This window comes from Phyllobates terribilis, unplaced genomic scaffold, assembly GCF_046119375.1.
Source record: "Phyllobates terribilis strain yellow unplaced genomic scaffold, ASM4611937v1 Scaffold_2__4_contigs__length_985480577, whole genome shotgun sequence".
NCBI classification, from domain to species: Eukaryota; Metazoa; Chordata; class Amphibia; order Anura; family Dendrobatidae; genus Phyllobates; species Phyllobates terribilis.
In genome coordinates, this window is record NW_027362762.1 from 708,292,287 (window position 1) to 708,319,552 (window position 27,266).

The 27,266-nt window shown below is 43.1% G+C and overlaps 1 protein-coding gene across 2 annotated transcripts in view; it reads right to left on the bottom strand.

Moving 5' to 3' along the window:
- The window catches only part of HIPK1 (homeodomain interacting protein kinase 1), a 54,616-nt gene that overhangs the window by 12,815 nt on the left and 14,535 nt on the right, over positions 1–27,266 (bottom strand). The window contains exons 3-10 of one of the 2 annotated variants that reach the window (XM_073667152.1): positions 19,032–19,155; positions 14,127–14,246; positions 13,741–13,827; positions 11,302–11,486; positions 10,919–11,081; positions 10,490–10,712; positions 9,393–9,517; positions 1,238–1,372 (exon numbers count right to left, since the gene is read on the bottom strand). In XM_073667152.1, coding sequence (XP_073523253.1) covers positions 1,238–1,372; positions 9,393–9,517; positions 10,490–10,712; positions 10,919–11,081; positions 11,302–11,486; positions 13,741–13,827; positions 14,127–14,246; positions 19,032–19,155 — 1,162 coding nt within the window. The remainder of the gene's footprint in view (positions 1–1,237; positions 1,373–9,392; positions 9,518–10,489; positions 10,713–10,918; positions 11,082–11,301; positions 11,487–13,740; positions 13,828–14,126; positions 14,247–19,031; positions 19,156–27,266) is intronic. The other variant, XM_073667153.1, reaches the window with a different exon arrangement.

Consider the following 27,266-nt stretch of genomic DNA (forward strand, 5'->3'; position numbering starts at 1 on the left):
AGGTCAATTTTGTAGGTGGAGTGTCAACCGTGAAACTTTCATGGGAAACCAGAGTTGTAATCCCAAACATTTGCTCTCTCCAAACCCAAGTTTAGCTCACCTTTAAAGTTCAGACAAGAATTTCAGCATCTGTGGAAAAGCAATATCATTGAGGGTACAGAAAAAGCTTTTTTGTTGATTGGGTTAATGGCTGCAAAAAGTTTTGGGCTTTTGTTGGTTAAGGTACTGCCGAAGCCATGAATTAGAACTCCGTACAGATGAAAAGCAGGTTGATGTTGGAGGTGTCAGCAGCAGGCCGTTCTTCGGGCATTTGCAAGGTTAAATTTTAAAACAAGCAATAAAAAGGCGACTAGAATTTACTTCTGCATGCAGAGAAGAGAATCCATTACAGCCCATGAGCTACTGAGATATCTGCATGAAGGACCCGACCCATAATCTGCCATTTTAGTGCCATAGAAAAAGCTTGCGGGTTGGGTGGGCTTCAATATCTTACAGGTTAACATTTCTACTCTCCTCAAATCAATTGTGCATGGAACATTATCCAACAATTCTTGGATTAGCAAGATGCAAGCATGCCATTTGGCTCCTAGTGCCACAAGGTGGTCTCATACTGGTAGTCTTGAAGGCAGCTACCCCACCCGCTTTATGTAAAGCTAACCTAAATCATGCATGGTCACTTCCTACCTTTACATATAAGGGAAATCCCTATTAATTATGCAAAGGCCAATTAGTAAAAATATTAACATTTTAGGTGACCAATGTATCTAGAAAAATGAACATATGACACAAACTACTATAGCTTTAATTCATTCCAGCTTGTGTAGTAGGATGGTAAATGAAAAGATCAGCGACTATGGCTGGAGCACACACAAGGTATGTCAGGTTAAAATTTGATGTCAACTATAACAAACTTAAAAATTCTTGAGGGAAAGAAAAGCTGCTTTATAGGAAGCAAAACGGCAGTTTAGCCCCTCATTGGAACTGCTGCTTTAAAGAAAGCCAGGCTGAAACATAAGAGGCAGACTGCACCGTGGCAATCAATTGGAAAAAGGAAATAAAAAAAATGAAGACACATTAAAGGACGAGCCGCTTAGGATGTTGCAAGAACACAGCCACAAGATGGAGCTCATGCTTCCATGCTCTTCTTAAATGCTCTAAGGTAAGAGGAAAGGAAACAGAAATACATATATATGAGAAGGAGACTGTTAGTGGACACAATCAAGTGAAACAAAATTACCAGTACAGCAGCCGTCTGTTCAACTAACGCCGGCCGCCCGGCTGCGCAGTTCAGGGTAAAGGGTACCGCATACTGCGGCGTGATGGTGGCTACGTGTGGATGAAGAGTTGTTACCATTAGTGGGGTACAGCTTCCCTGAAACGTAGATTAGGAGGTGAGTGAAACAGTGTACTTATAGCACGATATAGGCTTTAACAGTACCATGAGAACTAGCTTGTGAAGGCTTTTTTGTTTAAAAGGGAATTTCTAGCAAAAGAAAATAGAAATACATCATAAACCCATAAAGGGCTCACTAGTGTAGATTTTTATGCCTGTTTAATGGGCATTTGCTAGCATGAAGGAAAACCATTTCTTTATGATCAAAAATTGTTAAATCCCTGGGATCCAAAATCAAAAAATAAGAGCACAGCACTGGGCCATTCACTGCAGTGACCATAAATCAAGCGGTTCCTTGCCAGCCAAAAAGGTCTCATCTTAGCACTATACCATCACCTTATGAAAATTCAGAATACCCTTTAAATCACTAAGAGCCTACATAATTAGAAGCGTTCATTACCCAATTATTGGCCCACCTTAAACAGGCCAGCAATCATGCAACAAACTGCTCACTCATCAAGTACAATGATTAAGCAGGTTTAAAAATCAGTTCTTGGCAACACTGTTGTGTAAACAGGTAATGTGCTGCCGAGACCATGAGGTTGTATGTGCACAGAACTCACTGTGCATGCAAGTACAGTGTCTAAACTAACCAATAGACCACCACTGATCGGCTTACATGTAGCTTTCTTAAAAAGCATTCCAATGAATGAGCGTTTTGTTAATTGTTGGGCGATTGGCAGCCTGTTTAAAACAGGCCTACAACAGACAGTTAAGCGAGTATTCCTAGTAATGAGTTACAGATTATTGGCCCATTTAAAACAAGGCCCCAAGTTCCTAGGGTCTTGTATGGAGGATCCTAAGGCCTCATTCACACGTCTATTTAAACTTGTCAGCAGGATTTCACACTCCGCCCCAAATCTATAGGCACATCTAGGTCATTCACAAACAAATCTAGCAATACCTTTACATGGCCAGTCTGTTTCTGTTACATAGAAATCAGGGTTCTCTTCAGCCTTATTTACATATCAATTCGTAAAACTGAAGCCTTTGTCACTCCAGTTCTATTCCCAGCCCAGCACCTGCTTGATTGACAGCTCCTTTGCCTAAAGTCACATAGCATAGTGACCGGCAGTAAGTGGCAGCACCAGGTGGGGCAACGCTGGAATGACGCTTCAAATCTACAAATATTCTTAAAAAATACACGTTTGCAGAATGTGGTTTAACCTTGCACAGGTGTTATGCTACGCAGGTGATAGATGCAATAACTCTTAAGAGGGTCATATGGGTCATTTCTAGGATACGATTGGGACTACAATATGGCGAATCCTAACTGTGCAGTGTACTCACTGTTAGGATTCCTCCTGCTACACTTACACTGCATGCACTGAGAAAAGTTGATTTACTTGGGAGTAGAAGTAATCACTAATTTACCCACAGCCATCACATGTGCTAGGAAGGAGAAACAGCAAAATCCTAAACAGTGATATTACACTGGTAGGATTCACCATGCTACTGCGTCATTCCATAAATGTCACAGACACCCACCTTTAACAATTAGATTTGTCTATTTAACCAAAAACTATTGATGATCAGTTGCTAGGATCTCATATCTAGCATGAGGGGTGTGATAAAGGTTGAGAATTTTACAGTAGAGGGCTTCTACATAATATACATTCCTTTATAATACATATGCCAACCTAGGATCTCAAATTGGTCTGTGCAATGACTGAATTATTACAGATATAGCCACCATGATTGCTACACAGACTTCCAACTAGTCCCAGCCAAACTATCCTTATACTTTGGCAAGCAAGAATAGATAGTGGGCAGGTTTCTTAGGCTTTGGAGGTTGTGTCCTGAGTAAACATTAGGGTGGTCAGTATAGGATGCAGTTTTAAATCTACAATTTAAAGCCTCAAATCGATAGCACCCATTACAAAGCTGCTTATTTCCATAGCCTATTGAAATTTGCTCCTTTCTCCTCTTGGTGAGATTTTTCACTCATTCATGAAGTAAAATCTATAGTCAGTGAAGACAGATTTTCCCCATTACTGAGATAGGAGATGACAGTTTGTTCCTTGGAGAGGGGTGACAGAACTATGCACAATGTGTCTACTGCAAGTTACATAGATGCAGAGAAACAGTAGTGTCTTATCACAGTAATGGAAAACCTGTAGTCACCGAATTGAGACTGAACCAACAATCCACCAGAAGTGGTGTTGTCCAATAAAGATATATATTCTAAAGTTTTATTTTTTCCTTGGGGAAAAAAAATAATTTTTTTTCAGAAGCCACCACGACAGTCATTGTTTAAGGTGTTTCCAGGATGATTATTTATCCTTAGGATTACTGCTACACAATACTAAGTTCTGTTGCATCCAATAAACTGCAGCCTCTTAATCAGCTGATCAGTGGGGGTTGTAGGAGTTGGACCTCTGCTATCGATGAGATGTTCTTAGGACAGGTCATCAATACCAGAGTACCAGTAAAACCCTTTAAGATGTACATTATACCTAGAGATTTGCATCCTGTCAGCATAAATAAGGATATATTGTGATCCTATTGAAAAGCATTGACAGACCTCATTCACTCACTAAGAATAAGTTGGTCAAGTGTCTATATATAAAAAAAATAATTTAATTTTGTAGTCATTTTATTAAACCTATACATTCAAATATTTGACCTAAAAAGATACCACCAAGTCATTCGTGACAACCCACATCAAGGATTTCAGTCTTGAAAGCTTTACTAGTTCATTATAGGGAATCTATCACCAGGTTTTTCCTACCCCACCTGAGAGCAGCATAATGTGAGGCAGAGACCCCAATTCCAGTGATGTGTCACTTATTGGGTTTAGTGTTGCATTTAAAAATAAAAAAAACCTTCTCTGCTTCAGATCTACCAGTTCTCCAGATTCTCAACTCAGTATTACCCTGCCCACACCACTGATTGGCAGCTTTATGTATATACTGTGCATAGGCAGAAAGCTGGTGCAGATTCTCTTTAAGAACTCGACACCCAGTAAAAGTTGATAGTGTAAGGTTAAGTACAGAACTGGCAAGCCACTTCACAATACAACACTAACAGCAGAACCCAAGCTGTCAGACTGAAAGGGGTTGGCTACTACTCAGACAACTCCTTCTCGATCTGAATGTCTGGCACTGATAAGATAAAGACACTTCTACTCCCCTCCCGTGCAGGTGCCGTTCTACTGGTGTCAGCAATCGCGTTCCACTTCCCAGGGCCCTCGTGCAGTTATGACATGTTCGTTTGGCACCCAATCAGTGCTTGAGTCACTGTCCCTCACTTTTGGACAAATCAATTAAAAGTCAGAGCAACCGCAGCCCTGGCATCACGTCAACTTTCAATAGACCCAAAAGCGGGAACAGTGACACTAGCACTGATTGACACGAGCCATGTGCCCAACCATACGAGGGCCCCAGGAATGCAAGTGCCGACACTGCTGGAATGGCACTGACACTAGAGTAGAGGCGTTATTTTTTTATCAGCCCCAAACATTCAGATTGAAAAGGGATATGGGTTGTCCTAGTAGTGTACAACCCTTTGAAGCAAGTTTTGCAAATTATGGTTGTGACTGAATGATGGGTTTTTTTTCCAATGAAAGTATTTTTATAGTTAACATATGGCGCTAACTTTCTATTCTTTCTATGTGTGGCCAGACTGTCTATAGCACTCTTCTACTGTCATTTGTGTATAGGCAACAAGTAATGCAACAGCCAACGCAAACTTACCAAGGTAACATTTCTACAAATATCAGACGTGAACTGAACACGTCCGGGGTAGCGCCATGATATAAAGGCAATCTGATTGCCTTTATATCATGGACACTTCTACCTCCTCCCTTTTTATATATGCATCTATTATTCCCATGTATTTCAATTGGTATAATTGTATTCATCTATATATGCTTTATGTGACATCGCTCACACTTGATGAGGATGTGATTATGGATATGTGGACATGGACATTTTGGTATACATATCTGATCTTCCTGCCTGGCGGTGCGCATGCTCGGGGCTACTCGCCTTCCTGGCTTCCCAGGCGTCTGTCTCCATGGTGTCGGCGCTACCCCGGACTTTGCTCTTCAGCACTTCCGGGTTCGTGCCGACGTCATGACGGGCGTTTTGGGGGGCGGGACGGCCTGACGATCCCCGCGCATGCGCCGCTCACGCCTTCCGGTTTCGCGGCCATCTCCTTCCGGCTAAAGCGTTCACATGTGATCCCTTTTTGGGGGGATATTTAAAAAGACGCCGGTGCTTTCACTGCTATGCCTCTTGACAAAGCAAACCTGCGAAACGTGCGTCGAGGCCCGCAGGTCCCACATTGGTTTGCTCCTGCAGTGTTCCCTGACCCCCTCCTCTAGCGCCCCTTGGTGGCCTTTTTGGTGAGTGCATCCTGTATTATGGTCTTTATCTATTCTGCCCCCATTTGGGGGAAATATGGGATACATACCCATCATTATTTAATGCTTGACATCCTTCTATAGATGCCTCTCCTATCTTGCCACTTTGTGCACATGTCTTGGGTCGCTCCCTCCCCCCTCCCCTTATTCTCTCTTATACCATTCTACCATATTGGCTAGCTGTGGTTAGCTGCTATGTGCCCCCGTGGTTCTGTACTGTCTCCCTCTTGTATTTATTCATTATATTGATAATATTGTGTATTTATACTTCTATTAATAAAGTCTCTTTTTATATGCTGTACACTCAGTTTTTCTTTGTGTTTTTACATTTATCTTGAGTAAGCAAAATTTTTTTTCACGACTATGGGGTGTGAGTTGTGGTTCTTCCGCACTCCATACTCGTGATCTCTATTATGCTGGCCGAAGTGTTTTCTATTCCTTTAATTAGTATTACATTTTTCAATATACTTCATTCAACACTTCCATTGACTGAAAGCAGAGATCTTAAAAAGGTTATTCTGAAGAGGTCTTCAGCTGCTCACAACTCTAAAGTCTCTATACTAAATAGTTTCTGGCACTCCTTGAGCGACAACTCTGGTAAGTGGCAGAACTAATACTGGTAGGACTATAAAGCTCTGCACAAGTTATGCTGTAACACATTCAGCTGGAGTCTACATTGTTAACTTATTTACACAGATAACAGGGCATTTGAACAATCACAGCTCAGTACAGTAATAGTGATGGTGTGGACCAGGCATTGTGCTTCTATGACAGATAACAGCAGCTTGTCAGGAGCAGAGTAGATCTGCTGTATAGAAGTCATGAGCTGGAGAGCAGTGAATAGGACATTCTTTTCCAGGAATGTAGCTACTGCACACACTGCCTAGTACTGGTGGCAAAGCTCCATGGAAACCAGCTGTACACAAATCTCATTGCAGGAGAATGACTGCAAATATCTTTAAAATAAGCAACTGACTTTTTTTTAGCAAATTAAAAAGGGGTATTCAAGTTAAATTGCTTTAAACCATGAGGATGCTCCCATTAGTTTAACTTCAGAGAATAAAAAGGACCTGGTAATGTGATGGACAGAAACCACTATGATAATGGGACTGGCCCAACCTGCCAAATCAGCATCACAATTTACACTGAATTTTCATCCCATCAAAAATGTAAAAGCAGGATCAAATCTGCAGTAAAGTCTCATGTTTAACCAAACCTAATGACCGATTTTCCTTTACCATAAGCAATGGCAGCACAAGAAGTTTAAAAAGTGAATGTCATTAAGTTTTTGTCTCTACACTTATGCTGCTCGCAGATTAGTCAGCAGACACCTTATTCCAGTTATCTGTCACTTACTGGGCTGCTTGCTGTACTCAAAAAAAAAAAAAAAAAAAAAAAAAATCACTTCTCAGAAGAACCTCCAGCCATGTAGTCCTTTATTTTTCATAAGAGTGCACCCACCACTGATGGGCAGAAAGCTAGTTATACAGAACTCAACATTCAGAGAACCAGTAGCTCTGCTGCAGACCAAACAGGGATTTTAACATAACAGCAAGCAGCCCAGTAAGCGACACATCACTGTCCCTTCATTATGCTGCTCTCAGATGGGGTAGCAACAACCTGGTGACAGATTCCAGAGGTGTATTAGTTACTTAGCTGTTTGGTGGCATGCTGATATCCTTGTTTTATTTGCTGCACATTTACCAGTTCACTGAATGCTGAGCTCTGTATAACCCAGTCCACACCACTGATTGGCAGCTTTCTGCCCATGTACAGTGTACACAAAGCTGCCAGTGGTGTGGGGTTATACAGACCTAATGAATATGGAGGACTATTGATAACATGCTGTTTAAGCAGCTGAGGTTATCAATACTACAACATGCAGCTCAGTAAGAGACCCAGTGCTTGACTTGGGGTCTCTATCAGCAGGATTTTGCTACCTCTGAGCACTGCATGATGTAGGGGCAGAATCACTAATAAGCAGTTTATAGAAAATAAGTTTTAGAAAGTGAGTCAAAAGGCTGGAATGAAAGGAAACTATATTGAGAACGTAACAAATGTCCTCCACCTGCGCCATTACTGTACTCTATTATTGGCATCCTGTGATGATTCACAGGACTGTATGCAGTTTCCAGGAGCCTGTTTTCTGAGGTCATGTTTCCATTAGAAACTCAATGAAACACGACTTATTCCAGGCAGTTTTTCCCCCCTTCCAACAAAAGCTGCCTGATGTATTTTTAGACAAATTACTTTGCGAGATCAATGGCTGTGCGTAAGCCATGATCAGTTTTCAGATGGGCACAATTAGCTTGAGGAGAGTGGATGCTGAGCAGTGAAATGGCTCGTTTTAGGTTTGCTGTAAGGACACAGCTGGGAACAGAATTTTAAAAAGATAAATGGGTTTTCAAAAACATATCCATATATTCCTTATCTAGTAATGGCATGATTTCCTGGACACAAAATACATCACAGTACGGATGAAGGCTGCTGAAAACAGTGGTCACGGCCTAGAAAGGATGAAAACGGCCCTAAAGATGGGGTCAGTATTGCAGTAAGGAGGGCTGGGAATGCAGCAGTGCGTACCTTCTCTAATCAGAAAAGCAGAATATTCTGAAAAGGTTTATAGCACCCACTGCAGTGATCAATGGAAACTGATGAAGCTACAAGGAAGCCAATGCTTGTACAGATAGCGTTTCATGTTACACTCCATGGGAAATACGGCAGGAGAATTGCCTAATCTAGCCTTCATTTATGTTTCAGGGCACATTTATGGGGTGGTTTAATTGAACGCTCATAATACTGCCAGCTAAACTCTGCTCCACAAGACTGCAGTTGAGAAACCAGAAGTTCTGCTCATGACGGACTGATGCAATTGAGGCCAAGTCCATATAATATTCCTTTAGTCACAGGCACTCCCAGGCTACTTTTCCAGTGAGGACATCAGAAAAAAAGATGCCAGAAATTCTGGAATGGTGACTCATACCCCAACTGGGCAGACAAAGATGAGCCTAACTCAAGCCCAAACGCAAAGCACTAGGACTAACTGAGCACTAGGCTATAGTACCGCAGGTAAGTGAATGGCTACTAGACTAACATGTTAGTGAGAGCTGTTGTGCATCGACGCACATGTCCCATACCATCGGCCAAGGTCGCTGCACAGGTGCGGGTGTATCGTCTTACCTGCCAACATCTCATCAGCTCATTTTCATTAACCGGTCTGATGCAAAATTACAGCGTGCCGCACCATGCCAGCAGGCAAGAGGTGGCACTCCAGCTCCAGTGCAGTGGCCACAGACCACTGTTATGGCCAACGGGATGGGACATGCGAATCAATTCGCAAGAACTCTAGTTAGTAATCGCAGATGTCTTTAATAGTGATATTTTTTGGTCGGCGATATGCAGTGTACTGTAAGAAGCTTTAGTATACATCATGTTAAGATGAGGGATAATACAGTAATAAAGATGAGATGACACAAGTGGAAGGTGAACGTCGGCAGCATGGTTCTAGATTAACATGAACTGGTACGGCGCCAGCTGTGATGACATTTAATATCCTTAATATGTTGGGTAACTTCACCTATCACCATTTATCTGTCACGATACACTACAAAGCTCACATTGTCATTGAATTACCTGTGTCAGGACCCCTGGCTGAATCTGGAGAGGCTGGGCAGCAGGAGCTTGGGGCACCATGGGGACAGTACTGTCCATCCGAACAGGAAAACCGGAATGTTTGGCGCTTGCTTGAAGCCCAGCAGCTTAAAAAACAAACAGAAAACAATGAAAAATAAAGCACGTCAAGAAATACTTTTAGGTGGTAAGAGTATGGAGACTGATTCATCCAGGGAATATGTTTCTCTCGCTGGGCTGCTCGCTTTAGTTTTGATAATCTCCTGCTGATAAAGTGATATTCGCTGTAGAGTATTAAGGCTTTTTCCTCCATATATTTATGAGCTCAGTATAACCACCGATGGCAGCTTTCTGCCTATGCACAGTGTTCACAGAAAGCAGTCAGTGGTGTGAGCAGGATTGTACAGAGCTCAGCATTCAGAGAACTGGTAGATCTGCAGAAGATAAAATCCTTATTTTATCAAAATGACAGTAAGCAGCCCAGTAAATGACCTCATAGGAATTAGGGTCTCTACCTCCTACATCATTCAGCCCTCAGATGGGGCAGCAAAAACCCAGTTAGAGACTCCTTTTAAGAGAAAGCATAGAAGTGAGTATTCATTGGATTTCAGTTGCACATAACTAACCTTAGACAGCCTACTTGAAGAATGGCTCATGTAGACATCTGAGTATCTCGGTCTTGTCATGGACTGCAATGCACGGATCAGCCGCTGGTCTCCAGACCCAAGAGTGACTACGTCAGAAATCTATGAAGCAGTCACTCCAGTTGGGAGACCCACAGCCAGTCCATGATCAACCCAAGAGTCAGACATCTGTAAGAGCCGCAATACAGTAAGTTATCTGTTTTTACCGATTTGATCCCATTTTTTACTGTACAATTGGAATGTTTAGCACTAGATAATTGTCATTAGTGGGCCAATGATGTTCTGATCCAGCACCACTCCCTTCTGTACAATGAACTGCAACTTTGCTCAAATCAAGTGAATGGGGCAGAGTTTCAGCATCCTCTTCTGACCCTTTATTCTAGTATTCGGTGGGTGTCTATGTAATTGAACACATGGGCAGGATACCATGCTTAAAAGCAAACTAAAGCAAGATACCTTGAAATGCAGGGGGGCACACTATGAAGGTTTGCTGGAATGGATCGGTTTGGGTGCAGAGCTGGGCGGCTCCAGGTTGAAGAGACACTCCTTGCTGAGCAACACCGGTCACTGGAGCGGCAGACGGCGGGTAAAGCGCTGACTGATAGTTTAACAGTGGCACATCAGTGTTTGCCAGAGAAAAGGTAGCGGAGGCAGAGGAGCTGGAAGCCAGTACACTAGCCTAGAAGGAAAAGACTCGTGGTAACTTCCCATGAACAGTCCCCAGTAACAGATGGCAGGTTCACCTTTACACAGACAGTTGTACGGTGGATCATAGGGCGTACACACTTTCAACACTTCAGTAATTACAATGAAGAGGCAAATTTGAAGAAATTGCCAGACAAAACCAGAATTGCCCATGTGCAGCAGCCATTTTTGATGACGTACCTGATTGTGCACGGTGCTGAGCTGGTTATTGAAGCTCATCGTCAGATTTGTGCTTGTGTTGGGAGCCACGTGAGTGGTGAAAGGACTCTTAATCTGGTTCACTGTGTCATACATATTGTTCCTCCTCTTACAAATCTCCATGTTCTGAAAACATGACTTTACACTGTGGAATATAACAAAGCAGAGTTAAGCCATTCTAATCACCCCCTTGTAAGAGCATTGATTTTTAGTGACCATGTGCCTGGCCAGACATCACTGCAGGTTGACTTGGGAGACAAGAATACATATTATAGCTTGGTGACTAATGCAGAGAAAAAACAGGACTGGAACTTTCCTGGAAGTGCCCTTGGAGGATGTATCTGCCTGGTAACGCTCCTACTTACTGGTTACTGTGTGGGAAATCCAACAGATGATTCATGGTAACAAAGGGGTGATGTAAGGTTTTCGTTGGAGTTATCCGCTTATCTGCATCAATAGTCAACATTTTCTTTAACAAGTCTATATATTCTCTTCTGTCTGCCTTCTCAGCCAACATATCTGTGCCTTCTAGGTCTGTCGACATATTCACCTATTACAAGAAAGGGGAAAAATAATATGTAGAAAAACTGGCATCTTGTGGAAGTGGATTGGACTCGGACCTACTAAACACAAGAAACTTTGCTCTGATAAGATTCACCATGGAACATTGTCAGATTACGCAGTCCTATGTAAGGATCATCATAGGGACTCTAGACTGCATATGTAGGAGTGCACAGAAAATTATACAACCCATATTGCAAGTTACAAGGATTAAAAAAATGGAAAGCTTTAAGCCAAGAAAAATGTAAGTAACTCAAAACTATAACAAGTGGTTTCTCCAAATTCATCACAAAATGCCACTTACGGACTACTGCACAACTGTTCTACCCCTTGTTGAGCATCTCCTGTCAGAACTTAGTAGAGCACTTTGACTGTTATGACCTGCTGCAAACATGATATATAGCCAGACAACAGCTTATGGTACCGTTCCTGTGGAATATTGGCCCATCACTCATAGCTAATAGCCAATAGCCCCCAGTTCACTCACGTTACATTATATTGTCAGAGGTCCAAAAACTTGGGATCACTGGACAAAAAGCAAAAAAAAGTTATTTAGGGGACAATTTAAAGGGGGTTTTCCTACGAACGAAAAGTTCATTTTAATTATTGGCTGTATCTGACTGTAAGGAACATACTAGAGCTCCTGGGTAGAGGAGGAAGCAAAAGACAATACAGACATAGCAGGGGTTCAGAGGATTAATTTTGTGAGGTAAAATATTGTTTAAAAACAGGCAGGGAATTTTTTTTACATCACAAGTATCAGCTGTGATCCCCTGCTGTAATGTCTGTATACTCTCTTGCTTCCCCCTCTGCCCAGGAGCGGTGGTATGATCAGACCATGTTCCTGTACACGGTCAAACACAGCCATTGATTAAAATGAACTTTGTTCGTGGGAAAACCCCTTTAGAGATTTTAAACCAGAAACTGGCATAAAATGCTATGAAAGTCAAAGTTGGCGCCACGCGAAGTCACAAATTGTGAATTTGCGTTTGTTTGAAGCAACTCTTTCAAAATGGGCGAAGATGGGGCATGGCTAAGCCCACCTGTCAAATTGTGCAACACAGCAATTACGCCAGAAGTCCTAGTCCAGTCCAATTTCTGGTGAGGTAATGAAGTGCATCATACTCCAGCGAGCCCTTCATTAAGGCTGGGGTATGAAATGCCAGACTCAGTAGACCCTTCAATGTTTTTTAGAGATCCAGTTGGAAGCATAGCTCACAAGTTAAGCGATTTAAACACTGATTTACACTTAACTGGATGTGGAAGAAAATGAAAGTCATTGCTGGTCATCACTGAGCACCTGCCTCCTCAGGAATCCGAACAGCAGGCACTGAAGTTTCAATTAACAAAGTACCAGATACTAAACACGAAGGTCTCAATGCCAGAACTCCAAGATGTACTCCACAAGTGACCCAAAAGGCCAAGAGTCGGCACCAAATATATAAAACCATGTGAGGAAGGAGAGAGGGGGTGGAGCAAGTAACCAAAACTAAGTGATGCTTTTCTTCTGACACGGACTCCATCTTGCCCTCCACACATACACTGCAGGTTTCCAATGAAACATCAGGAAATTCTCCAAGACCTCGTGCCTTAGAGACAAGCTTCAGCAACACAAAGCATGAGCGTCTTGGATCTTCCAAGTCCATAAAGTCTTTGTTTTAGAAGAAGTCCTGAAAGATTCTTGAGTGGTTGTCAGTTGTTTGCCTTTAACACCATAAAAAAAAACTTACATATTTTTGGTGGGCCATAAAGAAGGTGGTGATGGCACGCAAATCCAACTATTCATAAACTGGAAGCCACTGCCCATGAGGCATTAAAGATTGCTCAGGGAGGTGTCTGGTTAAAGCAGGTATGCAGCAGGTCACAACAGCCCTAAAGATGCTAGTCAAAGAAGTTCAATTATTCCAAGACAGTTTTTAAAAGTGGCATTGTGTGGAATTTGATGAAATGACTTGCTATATTAGCCATGTTCAGATTTAATTTGTCCCCAATTTGCAATATAAGGGTTGACTAATTCTGACTGCAACTTTATTAGCCAATGCTACCACCTTCGAGAAGAAAATTACACCCGAGTGTTGGACAAATAGGAATGAACAAAGACTACAAAGATATAGTATGTGTCCAATGTTCTTTAGGGGAGGGCTCCCCCCTACCACCAGTCAGAGGTGCAGAAGCCCCTTATTCACCATTATAGCCCTGAATACAGAAGTGTCCCACTTAGGAGATTTTGGCTTCTCACTTACCTGTGCCATGTCATCTAAACAGTTGAAGATATATTTGCGTGCCTCTTTAGATTTTATTCCAGTTTCCATTTCATGCTCCTCCGGTGTCTACAGGGAAAAAAATATGGCTCAGACGTCTAATTAAATCTACTCTGTGTATTAATAGCAAGTTCAGTGGAAAGTAAATGATTGCACAAGAGGTCACACAAGAATAAAGATATACAAATGTGTGTCAGTGATTTCTCATGACTGGTAGACCAGCCTTAATAAAAAATGGCAACTTGCAGATATATGCTGCTGTATATTTAGCAATTCATTATACAGAACCATAATGTACAAGAAGCCCTGGCAGAGGAGGACCGTTTCCTTCCGTCCAGGTGCAGATGATGTACACATTTTATTTTTACCTTTAACCTCCATAATGGGTAGCCCAGATCTGGGTCTCGATTGAAAAATCTGGAAGTCTTTGTTCCGGCACTGAGCAGATACTCTGCAGGAAGTCCTTGAGTCTGGGAGATGTACCTTATCTGAAACACAACCATGGCAGCAATTGAACATGTGGTGATGACAGCTTCTCAGACTCAAAGTATAGTTTTATCATGAGAGCGAGTGACCTTGGAAAACATTTTCTCAAGTAAGAAAACATCAGAAAATGAAATTGACATTAAGGGTTTTGTTCTTTTCAAGTTGATGAGAAGAGCAAAGTATCTGTCACATCCAGGTGATCTGTCAGAAACAGGATGACAGGAGCCATTTTACACACTACCGAAACAAGCACTTATCTTATCGGCCAAAAAACTGCAATAGGGTACCATGATGTCAAGCTATAAATTGATATGATAAAGCAAGGGACACTTCCTAGATGTACTCAACTGCTGGAGCTGTGCAGCCAAAAGCACAACTTCAGCAACACTTCAATAAAGAGCTTCCATTACCTGTGGACTTTAGGCTTAGTTGACATGTTATTGACCCACAGGGAAAAGTAGTGACGGATTGCTGGGGACCTCACCAATCACTACACCCTGGGTTCTTCACGGTGGTTGAACATCACTGCACGAGTGCTGCACTACCATCACAGAACTGTACAGTGTGGCATTGTGCATGTCTGACCATACGGCTTCATTCACTCCGACCACAAAGATCAGTGCAGGTCCCAGCAATTAGACATTTATTGCCAATCTCAGAGGCGTAATCTCACATTCTAACTTGACGTCCAATATTGTAAAATTAGGCCAATTAGCCCGGCTTTCAAAATAAAGAAATGCTTAAAAAAGGACGCTAGAGCATTTTTTGTAAGACCACTACAATAGGCAATTGTCAACTGTTTTTAGGAAAAGTGGATCCAATTGGGGAGGTTTGCCGTCAAGCCCCCTTTAACATGGAGAGATCTGAGGGCTACAGATTTTTGCCACCCAATGTAAGCAGTGTGATTTAGAGATGGACCCCGATTCCAGTGATCAATTACTGGGATACATGCTGTAGCGGTGATAACTATACTTCTCTTTTGCAGAAGTATAATACTGAGGTCTGTACAATCGTGCCCACACCACTGACTGGCAGCTTTCTGGCTATGCACAGTTTGTATATCTGCCACCCCAGCCCTGATTGGCAGCTTTGTTTAGAGGCGATTAATATGGAGGATACATGGCAGCAGGTTTACTAGTATTCTAGTGAGAACTTCCTTCTGACAGAAGTGTTTTTATCTATATTACAGCAAGCAGCCCATAAAGTGACCGCTGGAATCAGGCAAAACCTAAAGAGACCACACAACTTGCGCACTTCCGGCTGCTGCAGACCTTAAAATCAAATCTAAAAGATTCAATCTTCCGGCAATTGCCATATTGGATGCTGGATTCTGCTTGTAGCTTTAAGGATCAGGTAAGAATCTGCAAGAGCGGTAGTCCTAGCAGCGTACCAAGATGTAACAACTGTGCCTTCCTCAGGATCTACACACTTTGAGCAATTGCCCTGATGGTTCCTATACAGATAAGATTTGTCGCTTGGATGTGTCATAGTTTTACTGTGACTCATGACCATGTGTGGGCACTTCACGCTAACACTAATTTGAGGTCGATCTTGTGGAACCCTAGTCTAAATTGAGGTGCACTTTTTGCAGAGTACACTAGGAGACCATACAGGATTAGATTATAGAGACCAGTTTTAAAAGTGTCTACGTATGAGCACAATATAGACAAATCTACATGTACATAACCCAGAACACTAGAAAGAAAGCTATGCTGGAAATGTCATCTATTAATAAAACCTCAGTGCAAACATCTAACAAACTGAAATATGTGGAATGCAAAATGCATCTGGACCTGGTGCACGAGAAAGAGCCGGATACTTAACGTCAGAAAGGGAAGCTATTTTAGATCGATCATATCTGACTTTAGGGAAGGAAAACAAGCCATCTTCCCACCCACAGCACAGATAGGATTCTCAGAAGACTGACAGATCCCCACTCAAGGGAAACCACCCAACTACCACTATTTAACTGCTGACAGGCAGATTTCCCCTGGAAAGTTACAAAGTGTCAAAGGCCCGATCAGTGCCCAGCATCATCACACAGTTCTGGCAGGTAGTCGCTGGGACGAGCCGATAGCTCAAGAACAAGTCACTAGCCCACTGGCCAAGCAGCAGCTCAGAAACCCGATGACCTGATGCTTCTTACCACCCTATACAAGGAAAGCATTCCAGACAATACCGACTACTGCTATAAAATGTTAACTACTGCGGTATTGTGCACTGGGAATCCCATCATGCACATGCAAGCCATCCACCCCACCTACTTTCCATAAAGAAAAACACCTCTATGCAGACGGCCTAGTGGAGGACAGGGCATGCAACACTGCATTACACTGGGTGCAGCATCATATGGTAGCCTAGTTTACAGAAGGAGCATCCATTTAAGGCCTCATAGGTGCCGCACACAGCCCATTGAGGTCAAGCCTGGACAGCACATAAAGCAATGCGCTTCACGAGTCATTTCTGAATGAATAAAATGGCTGGCCTTGAAGATGGAGCCAGAATTGCAAGTTCTACTTCACAGACCACTTTTTACACTAGTGAACGTAGCAGACCAAGAACGGCTCAGCACATTACCTAGTTATGATCCGGTCCTATACTAGTAAATACATGCCGGATGTAGTAAGGTAGGGCAGTGGTTTTACATGTGCAAACAGGATACTCTTGTGACATTACAGCAATAAAGTCATAGATTTTAGATATTTGCATGTTCTCCAAGTTTAGCTAGAACTGCAGAAAGCTACCCAATGGGGTACTTATCTACAATCTCAGTGGTTTTATCACAAAGCTGAGCACAGCATCTGCAGCGCAGCATCATGTGCACATACGGAAACGTCAGTTATGGGTAACAGACAGGTGTCCCCTAACAGTGTGCAGAGAAACTCAGGAGGAGTACCACCCCAGACCAAAATACTTCAGAAAGCAGGTTTTACTAGTATAGAAACCAAGAGTCACTGCACAACGTGTGCTATACTCTGATTCTCAGAGGGTCTTATAGCAAACCATATGGTCAGCAGCTTACCATCAGCAGCCGCAGGGTCATTGAAAGTAAAGCGAGCACAGAAATAAGCAATCTATTCACAACACTGCATTTGGTCACTGGCAGTTAATGTATATGGAGCCTGGCAGAGACTTCGAGCCAAGTGTGGAACCAGAATTTCACAAGAGTACCATCCAGCCTCTCTGGGGCCAGAAACATGGGGTCCATTCATGACCTCAACACATGCCCCCCATGCCCAAACCATTAACCTTTTTTGGGACCTCTCCCTGGCAAGTTCCCTTTAAACTAGAGATTCTTTTCAACCCCAAAAGACATGTCAGCACCTCTTTAGATATGGAAGTAGTAGTACAGCTGTATAGGTGCCTCAGACAGTTTTTTTCAGTCAAAACAAAAACTAACAGATCAAAAATTAGCAATACAAGTCTATGGGTCTGTGGCATCAGTGTGCAACCCGAGATGAACATCGTAATTGGATAGAAGAAGCTTTGTAATAAGACCAAACACTGATGAAACACACAGACCATTTGACCCCCACCCTGGACGTCGTCTGAATACAAGGCTGTATTTGTTGGAGCTGTGCATGGAAACACTGGTCTGGCACATAACACCTACTGTGGCTACAGACAGATAAGTGGCTCAGTTTCATGTGGAGAGATTACATTTATACATATACAAACACCATGAAAGTCAACCTAGAACAATGATAAAACCAGTGCCAGTCATTAAAAGTAGCCAGCAGCCAAGGATACAGAACGTCTCCAAAATTAGCAGTGCTCCATGTAACGGGAGAACGTTCCCTATACACAGCTTAGTACACACTTTCTACACTTCACCACCGTACACAGAACAATGACTGGCATCAAGATTTCAGATTATCTGCAGGGCCTGAACACCTGGATGGAAAGTTACGTCTCATGTACCACAGGAAGTATACTGGGGGGGTGATCTCATCCATATTCATGAACAGGGTGATGTAAGAGCGCTGGCAGAACACCAGCCACGCTGTACTGGGGACACCTACACATGGCTGATCTCATCAACACGCTAATCAGTGCTGAGGAACAGCGGGGGTTACTAGCCGGCAATGAGTCTGCACTACAAGCTATGACACTTAGGAGCATACTGACAGATAGCTTCGATTACTCCCAGTATACATATACAAACCAATTGAATACGGCCATTTATACTTAGTAAGTGATGGGTGCCCTTCGTGTATCACAGTACTGAAATGGAACCAGCTTCCAGAATACTCTATTTGCACTGGCAGGCAGGGATGGCTACATGTTGTTGCAGGAAACTAAAGTTTGAGAATTGACAATGGTAGATCTTATACCTACATATGTACTAAGAAAAGGGGTCTAGTGGATAACCCTGCAGCAGACTGACATTTCTGGAGCAGAGTTTCTCCTTGTGGAGTGTGGCCAGTAAGTATGGGGACTTCTAGGCCCTGCAATGCTCCCCTGGATGTTCTGCTCATTTGCAGGGTGTTTGTCTCTTCAGAGGGGAATAGTGTCTGCTTTGGCTTATCCCACATGATCTATCAGGACTCATTCAAGGGTTGATATTGCCTGTTAGAATTGCTACAGCCAATAGGTAGCACCAGAGTTCCCGTCCACTTCAGTGACACATTGGGTATAGTTCCCGTCCACTTCAGTGACATTGGGTCACTACTCTAGACATCTGCATGGTCCTGAAATTCTCATACCACCTGGTTAACTGTGAAGAGTGCTTGATTTCTATACTGCTTAAGATTTTAACCATTTGAGGAGGGCAAGAGTGACATTACCTGATCATATTCCGAAGCACCTGGATACAGAGGCCACCCGAGGAACAGCTCCGCTATGACACAACCCAGAGACCACATGTCTATTGCTTCGCAAAACGGCAGCCCAAGGATTATCTCAGGAGCTCTGGAGGGTGGGAGGGAAAAAAAAAGCAAAAATGAAAAATCATAAAAAGCACCTCATGCCCTATAGTAAAGTAAATGTAGTAACCCAGGAAGAGGGGAAATGATTGATAATTTATATTTTTGTCTAAACAGCTCCTTGTTTTTGCTATGTATACCCACTTTCACATGTAAAGTGCCAAGGAATAAATGATGCTATAATAAATTGCATATTTTGCAATCACACAACGGATCTAGATTGCTTGTAACCAAATACCAAGCCCATACATAACACTCAGAAACCAAACCAGCATGTTCACATCCAATCATCCATTGTAAATTAGATCATGCAGTCATCACTCAGCCAAGCTGGGCCTGTGAATGGTAGGGGGTGGTCTGGGGTCAGGAGAGCTACGCGTTGGCCAAAGGAGATTCCAGCAAACTGCCCCCTCTAATGCCCTTTGCCAGCAGTTTAATCGGGGCAGTCAGCGTGTGCAAATGTGTATGGCCAGCCTATAGGCAAACTGCTGTTTGGCGGTTGTTTTACAGCCCATTTAAGGTCACACACACACACACACACACACACACACACACACACCAGCTTAAAGGTTTATTGGGCCATTAACTAAGTGGACCACACTATGTGCACAGAACAATCATACTGTGCACATAAGACACTGTTGGCAGCACATTATCGCTTACACAGGACAGTATGTAGCAGAGAAGAAAACCTGATTAGCTCACCTGACAAACAAGCATTTTTTGCTATTTAGACAGGCCAATGATCAAGAAATGCTCACTCCCGATTATTGGCCAGTATAAAATGGGCCTTTGTTTCCGTGGAACTGTATCAGCCAAGTATTATGCAAGCATTTAGTGTTGGAGCCTGGCAGAGTTCAGCAATAAGAACCCTCGTTAGGACCCGGCCCGAGCTGGTGCACAGCACAAAGGGTTGGAAAGGGCAGCAGATGACTGTACATCTATCCCAGTGTCCTATGTCATCTCAACGTCATAGTCATGGGCTTCAGAAGGACGTTTGTATGAAGTGGAGAAGGAACAAGGATCTCAGCCAGATGAAAGTGGAAAAGTCATTTTGTGCTCACAGGAAACTCTATAAATCTGTGGCATAGGTCACATTTTTCCATCTTCAGTAAGTGACGAGAAGTATTCCAGAATTACAACACACGATTTCCACACGTTACAAATATTGCATTGATTAATACACTGACATATTTTACACCCAATGAAAATAACTAAAAGGAACATCTAATAAGGTATAACCACCCCCCATCGGCATGTAATCATGCAGATAACCTGACGGCAATCAACTTGTGGGCCTGGCACCATACAGTGTTACACGAGTTGTGTATCACAAGGAATCTGAGCATGATGTTATGAGACTACTACAGGTTTGTCTTGACCAACCATTATGCACTGTAAGAACTTAAAGCACTCCTATTAACTTTTTTCCTTTAAATCTGTACATTTAGAGTGAGTGTTAATCTACATACTCACCTACTGTGGTCTTCTCCACGACCAGTTCTGCGCCCAAATGCCATCACTGCTCTTCTAACTCTCTGGGTCACTGTGCTGTCTGATGCAGAACGTTTTCCAAAATGTCAGCCTATGGGGCCAGAGCAAGGCCACAGGCTTCCATTGTAAAAGCCATTTCTGGCTCATACAGAGCCCGTGTGATATGGAGAATAGGAAGAGTGGTGACATCACTAGGAGCGGAACAGAGCTGCATCTTGGAGGAGGTGGTAGTGAGTATATTAACACTTTAAGGACTCACTCATCTGAGAGAATTGGGTCAATGATGTTAAGGACACGCCAATCAGTTTGATCTGAATGTCAGCATAGTGTGATTCGATTCTCTTGGATGAGAGAACCATAGCATACAGAAGATTGAGAACAAAATCTCTCCACCTTCTCCATTCTGTGAGTCAGCAGAAGTCAGACTGCACTCGTCATCTGAGTGCAGGCTGATGCTTTCCACACACCCATAGAATGTTGAGAGTTGGATGGGACCCCCAGGGTCATCTGGTCCAACCCCTTGCTAAATAAAGGATTCACTAAACCATCTCAGACAGATATCTGTCCAGCCTCTGTTTGAGGACTTCCATTGAAGGAGAACTCACCACCTCTCGTGGCAGCCTGTTCCACTCATTGATCACCCTCACTGTCAAAGATTTTTGTAATATCTAATCTGTATCTTCTCCCATTCAGTTTCATCCCATTGCTTCTAGTCTTTGGGTACACGAGAATAAAGCTGATCCCTCTACACTAACATCCCTTCAGATATTTGTAGACAGCTATTAAGACTTTAATAGGAGAGTGGCTATTTTAGTGTTTTTTACCTCAACAGGTTCTGTCAGTGGGAGAGAACAAAAACATCTGCACTGCCCCATGTAACAATTTTAGCACTCGGACCAATGTTGTTAAAAGGGATGGAAGACCTCATCTGATGAGAGGTTGAAAAAGTTGATCTTGATTAGCTTAGGTAAAACAAACACCTCACATGTATAAATGTGTGTGGTCGGTACAAAGGACTGGGACATGACTTATTCCTTCCAAAGACCATACTAAGGACCAGCAGGCACTCCTTACGGGTGGAAGAAAGGAGTTTCCAGCAGCTAAACAGGAAAGGGTTCTCTACAGTCACAGCAATCAGACTGTGGAATGCCCCAACACAAGAGGTAGTAATGGCAGACCACTTTTTAAAAAAAGGCTGTATGATTTCCTCAGTACATAACATTGTGGGTTATAGATAATTTAGTGCCAAAAAAAAAAAAAAAAAAAAAGTATAATTGGTGGAGAATGGTTGAACTTGATGGACCTAGTTACATAGGTTGAATAAAGACCTATGTAAAACATCTGATAGCACGCAGCCAGTGTATACGCTGGTGTGAGCGAATCCTACATCTGTATATGTAATGTATTGTCAGAGCAAGGAGATTGTGTGAAGGGAAGGGTGCAAGATCTTGGAGGGCGTCTTTAAGGGGACAGGGGTGGAACACAACTGCCATGGTGTTAACATTCAATGGCTAAAGGGTTACTACCTTGGAGTACTTTAAACGGATTGTCTGCTAGTCGACAACCCCTTCTTATTCACTAGGTTTCTTTTAAGTAAACTATAAAAACACCTATACCCCCCTCCGATGCCTTTCTATTCATGTTGGCACTGGCTCGCCCAGCAGCCCTTCCTCTGGATGTTCGTTACTAGCCCCAGGAGAGCCAGTGACTACATTACTGGACCAGAGCTGGCACCAGAGGCAAGCATAGGTGATGTTACTGGAGGGAAACCGGGCTTAAGAAGGGGTTGCCCGAGTCGTGAACAGCCCCCTTTAACACTAGGGGCACATTTAGTGTGTGCACAGAGAGTGCTCCTGAAATACATTTTGGATTTATTTTTTCTTTACTATTCTATTTGGATTGTGACAGTAAAGACATGTCCTCAACACAAGAGAGCTTGCTCCATGCCACTGAATGGCACCCATTCACACCAAAAGTGCTCTCCATACAAGAACGAAAAAGAGGGAAGAATCCTGAATGCAAATCTGGAAGGGATGAGGTCGTGGCTGGCCTATTAGAGGAGAACGAATCTGCACTGATTGCAGAAACCAGAATCCTATGGGGTAGAGGAGAGTACATTACATACGACATGTCCAGACCTAAACAATTACACAAAACCAAAAGCTTAAAAATCACAAGAGGAAGTGTAATCAGCGATCTTTAGATGTAGGTTTTAGACTATACAAAAGCTGAATGTGGGGGAAGGCCACCACAACCAAAGGCCCTCTCCAGGCTCATCATGGCAGTGTCCTTACACAATGGCAGTCTGGTTTTTAAAGCTTTATCCTGCACTAGAAAGAACCATTGGTGTGTCTGAAGGTTTGTGATGGGCAACAAGACCACTTTGAGACACCATTCATGCCAAATCCCTTGCAATTGGTCATATGCAGAAGGTTGTAAGTCAGCGCAGGCAGAGCTCAGAAACCGATGTTCTAGGCATAATGCCAACCTTAGTGTGGTGGAGGATACAGGATTCAGAAGTAAATAAAGCATGAAAAAGTGTTTGCACACTATGGAAGTTCTTGAGGCGATCCAGCTAGTGTAGGAAGACTTAGCAGAAATGCTCCCTCCCACAGAAGGAAGAGAATAGTCTATTGCCACCTATAGGTCAATGCCTTGTAAGTCAGAGGCAGACCTATTAGAGCCTTGAAGCATAGGGATCTTAGCCAAACCATAGACACCCAGGACTCAAGTCTTTAACCCTTCAATACTTAGTAAGGAGGAGGCTTCTGATTGTAGAGAGCTGCATCAAGGACACCTCGCCCAGACAAGGAGTCTCTATAGACCAGTTCTATAGACCAGTTTTCTTGCTTTTGAAGGAGAAAACTTGCATGTTTAAGCCTTTTAATGGGTCAGACAGACTTGCAGCATAGCAATTGACAGGCGACACTAGAGGGCCATACACCATGCAAAGAAAACTCGATAAAACTGTTACATGTCCGACATCCAGTGCTTGACATCACTGAACATCCCTTAAACGCATAGTGGGCACACATCCTAAGCGTTACCGCAGTGGCAAATCTGCTGCACAAAAGCTTAAAAAACGCTTGGTAGAAGGTCTGCCATGGTCCCCAGTGATAATCCCCATGTGCTGTGCACATGCTGCGGAAAAATCCACAGCACTACCAATTTTGTGGAATCTGTGTTTTCGCCACCATTGAATCGCATAATATCCACATGACTACATGTGCACATGCGGATATTAAGCGATTCAATGTGCAGATGGTACCTGGGTTTGAAGAGGAGACTCTCCTCCAGACTTGGGTACCATAGCACCTGTTAAAAAAATAAAAATATACATTATACTTGCCTTCTGATGGCCCGCGGTCTTCATAGCGATTCGTCCGGTGTCCCCGGTAGCTCGCAATGGTCTAAAAGGACGTGCCATGACGTCATTTAGTCATGTGACAGGTCACGCGACCGCTGACGTCGGCGGTCGCATGATCTGTCACAGGTCCTTTTAGACAGCGAGACACCGGACAGATCGGATTAGGACACTGGGGGCCATCAGAAGGCAACAATATTTATTTTTTACCATTCTTTTACGGTCACATCATACAAATCCATGCCGGTTGCATGGATTTATATAGTGTGACCAAGTTGTCAAGCACTTTCCAAGTGATGCTAAAAATCACTTGGAAAGCGCTTGTCAACCCGCATGCAGAAATGCATGTGAAGAACGCTTCACATCCGCATGTCCCTGGCATGTACAATCCACATGTGTTTTTTCTGCCAGGGAGATGCAGAAAAGCTCAGGAAAAATCTGGAGCATTTCTGCATCGTGGGCACATAGCCTTACTCGGAGCTAAAAGATGAGCACAATACCTACAGGGAATTTCCAGAAACTGGATGCAGCAGTGTCCTTCAACACCCAGAGTCAAATTAGCTGGAGAAGTGAGTGGTGTGGCATAACCCCTTTAAGCTTTTGAAAATATAAGATCAGGCAATCGGTGCAGATTGGACACAGCAGCCAGATGTTACAGTATAGTGGATGGGATTTGTAGAAGTCCTATGTCCACTATGCGTCTGCGGCACACCCATGGAAACTGACATGTCTTTCCAGACAGCAGCATGTCAATTTCTCCTGTGGATCCACATGGTGGCTTTCCCCATAGACAACCTCTGAGGAAAAAAAAAAAATAAAAAAATTGCACCGCTCATTAGCATATTAAGCAGAGGCCGCTGGTGGCTTCTCCGCAGCGTTGGGGCTGCAGCAGGCTCTGGATGATGGGAAAGTACCCCAAGTGTCCCGAGTCAGCAAGCAGCTTTGACAGAAGGAAGCCATCAGGAGCACCTGCAGGTTTATCCTTGTAAGATGGTGTTTTTCAATCTCAAAAATCCTATCCCAATTTGTAGTAGGTGTAATATTAGCAAATTCCTCCAATTAGTGAATCAGAAAATGTATGCTATATTTCTATATCTTTCCTCATGTGCAGGCATTGCAGGACCTTAGGTATCCATGGTTACGACCACTAGCAACTAGCCAACTAACTCACCATATCAGTGGTTGTAGCCATGGATACCCAAGGTCCTGCAATGCCTGCACATGAGGAAAGAAATAGCAAATCAGAAAGACTATACTACATTTCCAATTGGATGTAGTTGCTACCATTACACCTACTACATATTGGGACAGGATCTTTGAGATGGGAATACCCCTTTAATGCACAGTTCATGCACAATGACAGCACCATGGTGCCCTGTACCCCTTGGTATGGTTTTTGGAGGCTGTTAACAGTCGGCACTCACTCTCTGGTATCAGCCACTACATGTAAATTTCAAGGAAAAAGCACCACCGTCACACCAAAAACAATCCATAGAGGTCCAGGTATATAAGAGTTATGGCACCCACCAAATAATGTTGGCGAGTGGCCATAACTTTATTCTATATCTGCCTCTGAAAGCATTATATATTGCACTAGCACTTCATGTGCTCACCCTTTCACATTTACATTACATAATCCTTTTCAGCCCAATATAAAAAGGTTGGCAATCAGTATGAGGAACTTCTCAGTGTTATCCAAAAGGCACCTAGAGCCATAACCCACCTTCTGTTACACAAGTCAACTACAGGCAAAAGTGACTATTACATAACCTGCTTTGCATGTATTTCAATAGGTGTGGTGAGAACATTTACTGAGAAAACTAGGTCACAAAAATAAGTGTCATTTACTAAAATGACTCTTGTAAATGTATTGAATTTTCAGGTATTCGGATACTCTATAGCCACCATCCATGCAGCCTTCAGCTAGACCGTGACACTGAAATATTCTTGTGCAAGTCCCACTAGGGTCATTACTCAATGGAAATATTAGTATGCTGATGCAGTGTCAAATTTAAAAAGGGGGCACCCCACCCAACACATTTACTTTCCTGATCTGGCTTTTCCCACCCTCCACCTAATGATTCAGCCTGTGAAGTTCCTGGCACGTCTGTGGAGTTGAAGTGTCCATTTTGGTGGAGTCAGAATAAAATGGACTGACTCTGAAAATATTTAATAAATTGGGTTCATTAGTACAATGCAGGATGTGCAGTAGAAGGTTTCCATAAGAATTAGGGAGAGTTATGAAATGTCCTTGTAATGTCTTTTCTGTTCCTGATCCAAGGATCTCGGCTTTTAGTTGAGATGAATCTGTGCAGAGCTTTATGTACACGCTCAGTAGTGAGGTTTATCTATGCTGCGCTTTATGTACACGCTCAGTAGTGAGGTTTATCTATGCTGCGCTTTATGTACACGCTCAGTAGTGAGGTTTATCTATGCTGCGCTTTATGTACATGCTCAGTAGTGAGATGAGTCTGTGCTGCACTTTATGTACATGCTCAGTAGTGAGGCAGTGAGATGATCTGTGCTGCACTTTATGTACACGCTCAGTAGTGAGGCAGTGAGATGATCTGTGCTGCACTTTATGTACACGCTCAGTAGTGAGGCAGTGAGATGATCTGTGCTGCACTTTATGTACATGCTCAGTAGTGAGATGAGTCTGTGCTGCGCTTTATGTACATGCTCAGTAGTGAGATGAATCTGTGCTGCACTTTATGTACATGCTCAGTAGTGAGGCAGTGAGATGAATCTGTGCTGCACTTTATGTACACGCTCAGTAGTGAGGCAGTGAGATGATCTGTGCTGCACTTTATGTACACGCTCAGTAGTGAGGCAGTGAGATGATCTGTGCTGCACTTTATGTACATGCTCAGTAGTGAGATGAGTCTGTGCTGCGCTTTATGTACATGCTCAGTAGTGAGATGAATCTGTGCTGCACTTTATGTACATGCTCAGTAGTGAGGCAGTGAGATGATCTGTGCTGCACTTTATGTACATGCTCAGTAGTGAGATGAATCTGTGCTGTACTTTATGCACACGCTCAGTAGTGAGGCAGTGAGATGAATCTGTGCTGCACTTTATGTACACGCTCAGTAGTGAGGCAGTGAGATGATCTGTGCTGCACTTTATGTACACACTCAGTAGCGAGATGAATCTGTGCTGTACTTTATGCACACGCTCAGTAGTGAGGCAGTGAGATGAATCTGTGCTGCACTTTATGTACACGCTCAGTAGCGAGATGA